The following is a 13,087-nucleotide window of genomic DNA, read 5'->3' on the forward strand; positions in this document are numbered from 1 at the left end:
GTAAATGGAGTTAGAGCGGGGATTGGCCCTGGAATGGAGAAGTACGAGAAATTTTGGTTAGGTAGGTAGGTAGTATGTGAGGTTTTGGTCATGCGTTTGTGAGGTCTGGATGGGGATGGTTAGCTAGGTGAATGGGTAAGAGATGTAGAGAGTAGGATGCATTAGTCGTAGGGGTTAGGGAGGCCCTAGGCCTAGATGAATGGGTATGAGATGTAGAGTAAGGTGAATTAGTCGTAGGGTATGGGGAGGACTTTAGGGCGGGGCAGTGTGAATTTCAGCTGAGAGCATGCAGAAAGGGGCATGGGAGGATGGGAAGAGCTTGGCAGGGTTGGTAAGGGAAAGAGATAGAAGAGGAGACAAATAACATAAAGCATGACATTCAATCCAGGCCAGCACTGGACCAACACAGAACATCCCCTGTCATCAGGTTACATGACTGGGCCTCTGTTTGAGCCATCCCCAGTCTCTTAATGCCACAGCATTAAGAAGTGCTGTTCTATTGGGTGGTGTGGAAGATTGATGGAGCTGACTGGCTGAGGAGTGATGGACAGGTCACCACTCCGCTCTGAGAGAGAAAAAAGTCAAATAAAATGTATTTCCTGTTGGAAGATGACATCTAGACGTTAGTCAATGGTCAAAGTCACCTCATGTTAAAACTCCATCAATGAGGTCATGATGAGGCATAGAGACATTTAGATATAAACAAGACAATGCTCATTGCCCAGGCAACTCAAAGGATTTAGTATTTTAAATTTTTTTGTAAAAATGGTTTCTTCTTCTTGTACTTTTCAGCGTAGACTATCCAGGTCTCACATGACATCAAGCGATACTGACCGCTGGTGAAGTGCTGCGTTTGCACAGTTCCGGTCATGCAAAGCATGCTGGTCCAACGGAGAAAGAGTCCCACTGGATGCATGTGCAGCGGCTGCCTGTCTCCAATAGGAAACAACAGCCACTGGAGTGCATTAGTTCTAGTTGACATTTCGTTGATCTCACTCCTAATATCTCCTCCACTTTTAGGCAGTGCACTTCTGAATAAGACCTGCTACAACAGAAAAAGCTAACGGCTACAGTAGATACTGCAGCTGCTTTTAAACTAGGGATGAGGACAGATTCAGTTCATGGTGCTTTTTCAGTAGATACAAGCTAACAAAGGTGGTGAGGGTTTGGGTGAATTCCAATTCAATTCAATCAATTCAGGAAGTGACTTGAAATTCCAAATGGAATTTAGCCCAACCCTGGAATGGTTGGTTAGTTGTTGGAGATGAGACTAAGGCGTAATCAATTCAGAGCAGAAACAGTGTGAAGGATATGACAGACTCAAACAGGTTATTCAGAAGTGCACATACTCTGGAGGTACCGGTGTTTGGAAAGCGGGCATATACAAACACTTTGCATATGCACAGAAGAATAAAAACACACAAATATAAACATACTAACACACAAACCAACAAACACACAAGCAGTCAAAATGACATCTGGACACCTAGTTGGAGATACCTACAGAGAAAGGAAAGTACACATAAATTGTCACCCAACCCTGCTATTATGATAGTGTGTACTGAATAGTGTGAAATATGTATTTTACTGTACTTCCTCCGTTGAAGCTCAGTAAGTCATCACATTGATGGCCTCCAGAGACATGAGGACAATATGAATAATGTTCATAAAATACTGTATTAGCTTCAATGATTTGCTTGCCTCTACTACTCCAAGCATGACCTCACTACCACTACTCCAAGCATGACCTCACCTCTAATACTCCAAGCATGATCTCACTTCTACAACTCCAAGCATGACTTTACCTCTACTACTCCAAGCACGATCTCACGTATACTACTCCAAGCATGACCTCACTACCACTACTCCAAGCATGACCTCACCTCTAATACTCCAAGCATGATCTCACTTCTACAACTCCAAGCATGACTTTACCTCTACTACTCCAAGCACGATCTCACGTATACTACTCCAAGCATGACCTCACTTCTACTACTCCAAGCATGACCTCACTACCACTACTCCAAGCATGACCTCACCTCTAATACTCCAAGCATGATCTCACTTCTACAACTCCAAGCATGACTTTACCTCTACTACTCCAAGCATGACCTCACTACCACTACTCCAAGCATGACCTCACCTCTAATACTCCAAGCATGATCTCACTTCTACAACTCCAAGCATGACTTTACCTCTACTACTCCAAGCATGACCTCACTACCACTACTCCAAGCATGACCTCACCTCTAATACTCCAAGCATGATCTCACTTCTACAACTCCAAGCATGACTTTACCTCTACTACTCCAAGCATGACCTCACTACCACTACTCCAAGCATGACCTCACCTCTAATACTCCAAGCATGATCTCACTTCTACAACTCCAAGCATGACTTTACCTCTACTACTCCAAGCACGATCTCACTTCTACTACTCCAAGCATGACCTCACTTCTACTACTCCAAGCATGACCTCACTTCTACTACTCCAAGTATGACCTCACTTCTACTACTCCAAGCATGACTTTACCTCTACTACTCCAAGAATGACCTCACTTCTACTACTCCAAGCATGACCTCACTTCTACTACTCCAAGCATGACCTCACTTCTACTACTCCAAGCATGACCTCATTTCCACTACTCCAAGCACGATCTCATTTCTACTACTCCAAGCATGATCTCATTTCCACTACTCCAAGCATAAACCCCCATTTAAGGAATAAGAGCAGAAAACTGTAGTTTGTGAACCCCACATTAGCTCCAGGCCCTATTGAGAATGATTCTGTGTATGATTTACATGGATGGAGCCATCATTGATCACTAGTGCAAAAATTATTCAGAAACCGTGTCAATAAAACCTTGTCTAAAACACAGATGTTACGCAGACCAACAGTTTGTGTGTCCTTTTCCTTTCTCAGTGGGCGCCTGCATGCATTTGTCTGCTGTATGTGCCTATACATGTAGACAGACATGAAGACAACAGTTACATCCAGTAGTAAGGTAGATGACAGACAGTCTCGGAAGGACATTGATTTGCTGACACACACTGGAGACTGTGATCTTACCGTACCTTCTTCCAGCCCTGCTGTCAATACAACAGGTGTACCACTGACCTTTTGTGAGTGCTTAACAAAGAGTCAGCATGGGGAGGCTGGCTGCCAGAGCCACATCACAGGCTCACATTGTCCACTGCCGCCTCGTCTGCTCCCGTCAACCCCCTCCCCCGTACCCCCACGCCGAGCTCCTCCTGCTGCTGGAAAGCCAGCGCAGTGAGGGTGGGGGCGGGGGGGGGGGGGGGGGGGGGGGGGGCAGGATGATGCGAAGTAAGGGCGAAAGAGGAAGTTGGAAGGCCACCAATGCTTCACAGTGGAAGATATTGGAGTTAAGGGAAAATCATGTTCTTCAGCAACGAGCCGGACTGAGGAGCGAGCGCATAACTCAACTGTAGCTGGAATGATTTTGCCTGATTAGCTTTAGACGACCACTGTTTTGAAACGAGTTACTGACCCGCAGGCTTTTCCTGAGAGGACTCTCATGTTCTGTGTCCATAAACAGTGTAGGGGAGCGGGGATTCTGGGGGATGGAGTGATGTAAATACTGGAGAAGTATAAACATCAAGCGTAGGAGAGTCGGGGTCAGAAATGATAGTGTAACAGCACACTGTTACAGCTATCAAAAAGCATGAGATTTATCTGAGTATCTCATAGTTATGTGAGAATCTCTTTATTACCTTATTCCCCTGCATGTCCTCATCATCTGACCTTACAAAGCTTAAAAGTGTTTTAGCAGCAGTGCATAAAGCCTAATTCACACCCTACACAGGCATGCAATGCAACAACGCAATTAGCTACGCAAAATGGCCGTTCTGCGGAGTTGCGTTGCATTATACATTTTGGGCTGCACACTTTTCCATATTTTTGCAACGCAAGTACGCAGAAGGGCCATTTTGCGTAGCTAATTGCGTTCTTGCGTTGCATACGTGCTAAGGTAAGTGTAAGGCTTAACTGGCTCATGCCATGAACGTGGAATGCATATTTTTGTTTCAGATTTTCTTATGTTAAAGCTACTTTTGATTTTAGCTGAACTTTTATTCTAAAAGCAAAGGGTGACGTGGGGTGGAGATGGCTCTTGTCTATGTTACGTACTAACGATGGAGTCATCGATGCGCCCACAGCTTGGCTCCCAGAGGCCTCCTTACTGTCCTGCAGCACAGAGAGGAGACATGGGGGCCGTTGGTCTAAGGGACTGGAAGACGGACCCACGGTGGCCCATGGTAATGCCTTAGGAACAGCTTCATCACTGAATGTGACACAGCAATCCATGAGTGACTATCACCAGTAGGCAACATGGTCAGACAGGATGCTAACAGTGACGGAAAAAAAGGATTGGTCGTACACCTGTATTGGAGGAACCTGCAGGAAGGGCTATGCTGGGCGTGTCTCAGCCCATCTCTGCCCTTCCCCCCCCGGGTGCCAGTGCTTACGGGGGGAAAGAGATGCCATACCTGCAGGTTCTTCCTCCAGACGTTGACGGCCGCAAAGGCCAGCTGCATCTGCTTCCTTCGGGCGTCTTTGTGTCGCTTGTAGGCGATCTCAATAAAGATGAGGAAGATCCCTGCTGCTATGCCTCCAGCCACCAGCATGAACACTCCTGTCAGACAGAGACAGACAGACACAGGGATGGGTGGTGAGTCGCCACTCTGACACTCAGCCGCAACCCACTGACCATGACTGTGTCTGTGTGAATCTAGTCTATACGTCAACGGTTGCCCGTCCTTTCCTCGACCTGCTTCCACTTCACACTGTCCGCTGCAAACCTTGCAAGTTTATATTAGGATCACGGCTATAACAACAAAACTGAGTGTACAAAACATTAGGAACACCTTCCTAATATTTCGACTTGCACCCCCCACAACTCTCTTGCCCTCGGAACAGCCTCAATTCGCCGGGGCATTAACTCTACAAGGTGTTGAAAGCGTTCCACAGTGATGCTGGCCCATGTTGACTCCAATGCTTCCCACAGTTGTGTCAAGTTGGCTGGATGTCCTTTGGGTGGTGGACCATTCTTGATACACACGGGAAACTGTTGAGCGTGAAAAACCCAGCAGAGTTGCAGTTCTTGACACCAACTGGTGTGCCTGTCACCTACTATCATACCCTGTTCAAAGGCACTACAATACTTTGTCTTGCCAATTCACCCTCTGAATGGCACACATACACAATCCATGCCTCAATTGTCTCAATTGTCTTCCTCTACACTGATTGAAGTGGATTTAACAAGTGACATAAATAAGTAATCATAGCATTTACCCATTTACCTGGATTCACCTGGTCAGTCTATGTCATGGAAAGAGCAGGTGTCCTTAATGTTTTGTACACTCAGTGTATAACAACAGTAAACCACAACAAACAACTTTAACACACTTCAAGTAACAAAAAAAATACAGGAAAAAAAGGTATTGGACAAAAAAAGGCTACAGTCTACCTTACCACTGCAGTTTTTGTCCAATCACTTTTAGGTTTCTCAAAACCCAAAAGGGAAACCCTACCTGCCATGTTCTCAAAGGTGAGTGTGGCTGGGGCATTGCTCCGTGAGTCACACTCCTGGTATCTCACCCAGGTTTTATCTAGATCTTCCATGAATCCATTCTCATGGGAACTGCAGGGGTGGGGGGAGTGGGCAAAGAGGTAAGACAGTTAACAAAAAGCCAAGCCATACACTCCAGAAGAGAAATCCCAGAATGCTGGTAACACAGACGACAAACACCAGACTGACTGATAGACTAACAGACAGACAAAGGGCAGGAATGGGGAGATACAGAGAGAGAAGAGAGCTGACACAGCGGTGTCGGATGGTCAAAAAAGGAAAATAAAAAGAGAGAAAAAAAAGAACAACATAAAAACAATGCTGCTTGGGCTGGGACAGACCTGAGAATGGCCAGGGACACATTCTGTTTCCAGGGGCTGTCCTTGCGCATGCCTATGCCAAAGCCCGAACGGAAAAACAGCTCTCCCGTGGTCACCAGGTCGCACTTCTGCGAGGCTTCAAACTCCAGCACCGCAGAGTCCCAGATGAAAGCATGCAGCTTGCTGTTGGGGGGAGGGAGGCAGGGGGGAGGAGGGGGTTACGGTGCAACAGTACAGTGATTGTCACAACACACATTTAAGGCTCCCCTTTGGCCACACAAAGCGTGTGAATCAGCATTACCATCCATGTCTACCGCCGCTTGAAAAATGAAATCCAATGCCGGACGGACGACGGCGCGTCCCCCATTGGATTCCCCACCTCAAAGACGCTCGTCTTGGATAAAGCCTGAAAAAGGGTGCTCCTCAGCTCAACATTAGCTCAACTTTAGAACGCTATTGACACAGTGCATGCGGCCCTGCTCTGAGTCTGAGCCTGGTTCTGTCTTGGCTGGATGATGGGCCTGGACCAGAGGGAACGCTGCAGTAAGACCCTCTGTGTCTCGCTGATCCAGAGGTCCAGAACCCCCAGGTCTGACTGACTGGCCCTCTCTCTTTCTCTCTGACCTCACTGACTATCTGACCAGTTCCGGCCGACACGCCCAGGCCAGGCCGGCCCGGCCAGGACTCACTTGTCGCGCACGGCCTGGATAGCCTCAGCGGCACTCTCGTAGTTGTGCTTCTCCATGTGGCGGTACATGGTGCTAAGCTCCACCTGCCGCCGGAAGTAGATGTCCACAGAGCTCTGCTTCACAGTGGCGTAGATGAACTTGTCTGATGGGTTCCTCAGCTGTTGAAGGATAGGGAGGGTTGGAAGGAACATTACATTCAACACTCACATACACTTTACCAATTCTGGAAATCTGGAAAAATTCAACATTTTGACACTGCACAACCACTTACTTTACAGTATTTTCACCCCCAATAACTTGCGCACCTCGCTAAACTTCCACACATTTTACAGTATGCTACCTAATATCCACAGGTTATGGAGGTAGAGATGTACTGAAAGAGTATCTATATGTATTTAAAGCAGGACTACTTCTTGATGCCCACCCTCGGGTCGTTGATGCCGGTGATGCGCTCCTCAGGCCGGTCCAGCACCAGGAAGGCAGCCAGGTTGGCAGTATACGATGCCACTATGATCATGGCAAAGCCGGCCCACACCATGCCCAAGATTCTCGCTGAGAAGCTGCGCGGCGCGCCTGGATAAGCAAAGCCCATAAAAAGTTAGAACACGTTCACTCTATGAGACAACATATTGAAAGTAAAGTACAGGTCAAAGGTTTGGACACACCTACTCATTCAAGGTTACATTGTAGAATAATAGTGAAGACATCAAAACTATGAAATAACACATACGGAAGGAACTATGTAGTAACCAAAAAAGTGTTAAACAATTCAAAATACAGTTTATATTTTTTTATTTTTTTTATTTAACCTTTATTTAACCAGGAAGGCCAGTTGAGAACAATATCTCATTTACAACTGTACACAGTGTGCGCAAATAAAGTAAGGAGGTAAGGCAATAAATAGGCCAATAGTGGTGAGGTAATTACAATTTAGGGATGAGGTAGGTAGTTGGTTGGATGGGATATTTACAGATGGGCTGTGTACAGCAGCAGCGATCAGTAAGCTACTCTGACAGCTGACGCTTAATGTTAGTGAAGGAGATATACAGTTGAAGTCAGAAGTTTACATACACCTTAGCCAAATACATTTAAACTCAGTTTTTCACAATTCCTGACATTTAATCATAGTACAAATTCCCTGTTTTAGGTCAGTTAGGATCACCACTTTCTCTTAAGAATGTGAAATGTCAGAACAATAGTAGAGAGAATGATTTATTTCAGCTTTTATTTCTTTCATCACATTCCCTGTGGGTCAGAGGTTTATATACACTCAATTAGTATTTGGTAGCATTGCCTTTAAATTATTTTACTTGGGTAAAACGTTTCGGGTAGCCTTCCACAAGCTTCCCACAATAAGTTGGGTGAATTTTGGCCCATTCCTCCTGACAGAGCTGGTGTAACTGAGTCAGATTTGTAGGCCTCCATGCACGCACACGCGTTTTAAGTTCTGCTAACAAATTTTCTATAGTATTGAGGTAAGGGCTTTGTGATGGCCACTCCAATACCTTGACTGTGTTGTCCTTAAGCCATTTTGCCACAACTTTGGAAGTATGCTTGGGGTCATTGTCCATTTGGAAGAACCATTTGCGACCAAGATTTAAATTCCTGACTGATGTCTTGAGATGTTGCTTCAATATATCCACATAATTTTCCTACCTCATAATGCCATCTATTTTGTGAAATGCACCAGTCCCTCCTGCAGCAAAGCACCACCACAACATGATGCTGCCACCCCCGTGCTTCACGGTTGGGATGATGTTCTTCGGCTTGCAAGCCTCCCCCTTTTTCCTTCAAACATAACGATGGTCATTATAGCTAAACAGTTATTTTTTTGTTTCATCAGACCAGACAACATTTCTCCAAAAAGTATGATATTTGTCCCCATGTGCAGTTGCAAACCGTAGTCTGGCTTTTTTATGGCGGTTTTGGAGCAGTGGCTTCTTCCTTGCTGAGCGGTCTTTCAGGGTATGTCTATATAGGACTCGTTTTACTGTGGATATAGATACCTTTGTACCTGTTTTTTCCATAATCTTCATAAGGTCCTTTGCTGTTGTTCTTGGATTGATTTGCACTTCTCGCACCAAAGTACGTTCATCTCTAGGAGACAGATCGCGTCTCCTTCCTGAGCGGTATGACGGCTGCGTGGTCCCATGGTGTTTATACAACCTGTCTACGATATTGGTTCCCAATTGGGAATCAACCCTCCCACGTTCAGCTGAAACGGTGGCGCATGGAACGCAAAAATATTCTTAAAAATATTTAACCTCCACACATTAACAAGTCCAATAGCTCAAATGAAAGATAAACACCTTGTTCATCTAGCCAGCAAGTCAGATTTCTAAAATGTTTTACGGCGAAAACATAGCACATATATATGTAAAACCACCACCAGACACAGCTCATTTGAATAGCCAAAACATGCAATCAACAAACGCAGGATTAAAAAATAAATCGCTCACTAACCTTTTGAAAATCTTCATCAGATGACAGTAATATGACATGTTACACAGTACATTTTTTTTTTTCAATAATATGCCATTTATATCCATAAATGTCCATTTACAGTGAGTTCACGTTCAGAAATTACTCAAAAATGCCCGCAGGAAATCTAGGTAGCGCGGCAAGATAATGTAAATAGACATCATAAACTTTGACTAAATATACATGTTCTACATATAGTTAGAAAGATACACTGCTTCTTTATGCAACCGCTTTGTTAGATTTATTTTTAACGTTACAGAAATCGCACACTATTCTATATGCTGAGACGGCGCTCAGTTCCAAGCTACATTTCTACGTAATGTTGGAGTCAACAGAAACACAGATTTAAGCATAAATATTCCCTTACATTCGATGGTCTTCGTTCAGAATGTTCTGGAAGGCTTCATACTTACCCAATACATCGTTTGGTTTCAAGTCTTGCGTCTTTGTATTAGCTACTGCTAATAACATCAGCTGAAATGCACCCAAAACGTCCTCTGGTCCGGAAAAGTTGCGCATCAAAACTTCAAAATTACATATTATATGTCGACTAAACAGGTCAAACTAAGTGCAGAAGCAAGCTTTATGATGTTTTAGACACGCAAAACAAACTTCAATTCAATCGGCCATCGTCTGCCCTTCTCTTGAGTGCTGGAACAAAGGAATGGCTGGGACCAATTCGCGCCCCTACGCACAGCCTATTCTCTCGTGGCACGCACTAATTTCACTCCCATAGGGTCAATTCTCGATTTGAACGATTCAAAGCTCTACTGAAAGAGGACATCTAGCGGAAGAGAACATAACTGGTTGGGAAGGGTGGGGGCCATGACGTCAAAGTTGCTCCAACTTTCATGGCCACAAAAACTAGTTTGGAAGAATGCCTGCCCTGTGAGTTCTGCTATACTTACAGACATAATTCCAACGGTTTTAGAATCTTTAGAGTGTTTTCTATCCAATAATAATTTGTATTTGCATATATTAGCAATTTTTGACAGATTTTTTTTTCAGTTTACTAGGGGTACCCAATCTCTCCAAAGGGGGCATATGTCTGCCATATCCTTAACAGGTTGTACTATTGTTTGTACAGATGAACGTGGTACCTTCATGCTTTTTGAAATTGCTCCCAAGGTTGAACCAGACTTGTGGAGGTCTAAAAAAAAATTCGAAGGTCTTGGCTGAATTCTTTTGATTTTCCCATGATGTCAAGCAAAGAAGCACTGAATTTGAAGGTAGGCCTTGAAATATATCCACAGGTACACCTCCAACTGACTCAAATGTTGTCAATTAGCCTATCAGAAGTTTCTAAAGCTATGACATCATTCAACTTAGTGCATGGAAACGTCTAGCCCACTGTGATTGTGATACAGTGAATTAAGTGAAATAATCTGTCTGTAAACAATTGTTGGAAAAATTACTTGTGTCATGCACAAAGTAGATGTCCTAACCGACTTGCCAAAATTATAGTTTGTTAACAAGACATTTGTGGAGTGGTTGAAAAATGAGTTTTAATGACTCCAACCTAAGTGTATGTAAACTTCTGATTTCAACTGTAAGTCTCCAACTTAAGTGATTTTTGCAATTCGTTCCAGTCATTGGCAGCAGAGAACTGGAAGGAAAGGCGGCCAAAAGAGGTGTTGGCGTCTGGGATGACCAGTGAAATATACCTGCTGGAGCATGTGCTATGAATGGGTGTTGCTATGGTGACCAGTGAGCTGAGAAGGCGGAGCTATACCTAGCAAAGACTTATAGATGACCTGGAGCCAGTGGGATTGGCGACGAATATGTAGCGAGGACCAGCCAACGAGAGCTAACAGGTCACAGTGGTGGGTAGTATATGGGGCTTTGGTGACAAAACGGATGGCACTGTGATCGACTGCATCCAATTTGCTAAGTAGAGTGTTATTTTGCAATTTTGCAAGTGACATCGCAGAAATCAAGGATCAGTAGGATAGTAAGTTTTACGAGGGTAAGTTTGGCAGCATGAGTGAAGGAGGCTTTGTTGTGAAATAGGAAGCCGATTCTAGATTTAACTTTGGATTGGAGATGCTTAATGTGGAAACTTCTAACCCACTGTGATTGTGATACAGTGAATTATAGCTTTGGTGTAAGCAGAGTTTACAGTCTAGCCAGACATCTAGGTATTTATAGTTGTCCACATATTCTAAGTCAGAACCGTCCAGAGTAGTGATTCTAGTCAGGCAGGCAGGTGCGGGCAGCGATCAGTTGAAGAGCATGCATTTCGTTTTACTAGCATTTAAGAACAGTTGGAGGCCACGGAAGAAGTAATGTATGGCGTTGAAGCTCTTTTGGAGGGTTGTTAACACAGTGTCTAAAGAAGGGCCAGAAGTATACAGAATGGTGTCATTTGCGTAGAGGTTGATCAAAGAATCACCCGCAGCAAGAGCGACATCATTGATATATACAGAGAAAAGAGTCAGCCCGAGAATTTAACCCTGTGGCACCCTCATAGAAACAACCAGAGGTCCGGACAACAGGACCTCTAATTGGACACACTGAACTCTGTCTAAGAACTAGTTAATGAACCAGGCGGGGTAGTCATTTGGGAAACCAAGGCTGTTGAGTCTGCCGATAAGAATACAGTGATTGACAGAGTCGAAAGCCTTGGTCAGGTGGATGAAGACGGCTGCACAGTACAGTCTTTTATCGATGGCAGTTATGATATCGTTTAAGACCTTGAGCGTGGCTGAGGTGTACCCGTGACAAGCTCGGAAACCAGATTGCATAGCGGACCTGGCCTCCACAATCATCCAATCTCAACCCAACTGAGATGGTTTGGGATGAGTTGGACCGCAGAGTAAAGGAAAAGCAGCCAACAAGTGCTCAGCATATGTGGGAACTCCTTCAAGACTGTTGGAAAAGCATTCCAGGTGAAGCTGGTTGAGAGAATGCCAAGTGTGTGCAAAGCTGTCATCAAGGCAAAGGGTGGCTACTTTGAAGAATCTCAAATATAAAATGTATTTTGATTTGTTTAACACTTTTTTGGTTACCTCATGATTCCATATGTGTTATTTCATAGCTTTGGTGTCTTCACTATTATTCTACAAAGTAGTTCATAGTCTCTATAAAGAATAGGTAGGTGTATCCAAACTTTTGACTAGTACTGTATGGGATAGCGTCTCTCAAATATTACATTATTTATCGACGTGCAATACTAATATTTATACTGTTAATGCCCACTGGGCACAGACGTCAGTTCAACGTCTAGTTTTGATGTACATTTGATTGAGTTGTCAACTAACGTAAATTCAATGTGCAATCAACAAAACATTTCACCATGTCATTGGATTTAGGTTAAGTTGGGTAACAAAAACATGAAATATCTTTATGTTGATGACTCTTTGCAAATCCAATTGAATTCCACGTTGATTCAACGTCATCACATTGATTTTTGGGGTAGAAATGATGTGGGAACAGAACAACAGTTTTTGCCCATTGAGTATCAGTATCAGTATCACAAACGGATCTGTATAGTATTTGTAGAAATAGTACACTAAGTAGCTAGATAAGTAACTATTGTATTAGTAAATCTGGCCTTTACTGATAGTATTCTCCTACCTTCCCCAATACCGGAGTTAAGCAACACTCCCCAGGAGAACCACATGGCTGACGACAAGGTGAGGGCATCTTCTTCTTCTTCTTCACTGTTTACTTTAAACCTCCCAAACGGGCTAGAGAGAGAGCAGGATATGAAGTGAGACATACACAAGCAGACAGAGACGAAATCCCTGGCAACCCCAGACAAGGAGAGTCTGTGAGTGGCAAAGCAAGAGCAAGATAGAGCACAGAAAGAGAAGGCCAGATGAACAGAACAGTGGAATGACTGGAGCCAGTCTTCACCTCTGTCCCCTCGACCCCAGTGAGAGAAGATCTGGAGAGGTCTGGAGCATAAGCAGAGGTAGAGTATGTCACACACACACAAACACAAATACACACAAATACACACACACACACACACACACACACACACACACACACACACACACAC

The 13,087-nt window shown here is 44.2% G+C and overlaps 1 protein-coding gene across 7 annotated transcripts in view; it reads right to left on the bottom strand.

The window, feature by feature from the left end:
• Positions 1-13,087, bottom strand: part of LOC100135823 (glutamate receptor ionotropic, NMDA 1) — a 36,451-nt gene that overhangs the window by 7,569 nt on the left and 15,795 nt on the right. For 4 of the 7 annotated variants that reach the window (XM_021602514.2, XM_021602507.2, XM_021602515.2 and 1 more), the window contains 6 exons: positions 12,658-12,770; positions 7,025-7,173; positions 6,601-6,758; positions 5,933-6,094; positions 5,554-5,663; positions 4,510-4,655 (listed from right to left, as the gene is read on the bottom strand). In XM_021602514.2, coding sequence (XP_021458189.1) covers positions 4,510-4,655; positions 5,554-5,663; positions 5,933-6,094; positions 6,601-6,758; positions 7,025-7,173; positions 12,658-12,770 — 838 coding nt within the window. Of the gene's footprint in view, positions 1-4,150; positions 4,208-4,509; positions 4,656-5,553; positions 5,664-5,932; positions 6,095-6,600; positions 6,759-7,024; positions 7,174-12,657; positions 12,771-13,087 lie in introns of all 7 variants that reach the window. The other 3 variants (XM_021602512.2, XM_021602506.2, XM_021602510.2) reach the window with 1 other exon arrangement.

The sequence above is a fragment of the Oncorhynchus mykiss genome, chromosome 5 (genome assembly GCF_013265735.2).
Source record: "Oncorhynchus mykiss isolate Arlee chromosome 5, USDA_OmykA_1.1, whole genome shotgun sequence".
Lineage (NCBI taxonomy): Eukaryota > Metazoa > Chordata > Actinopteri > Salmoniformes > Salmonidae > Oncorhynchus > Oncorhynchus mykiss.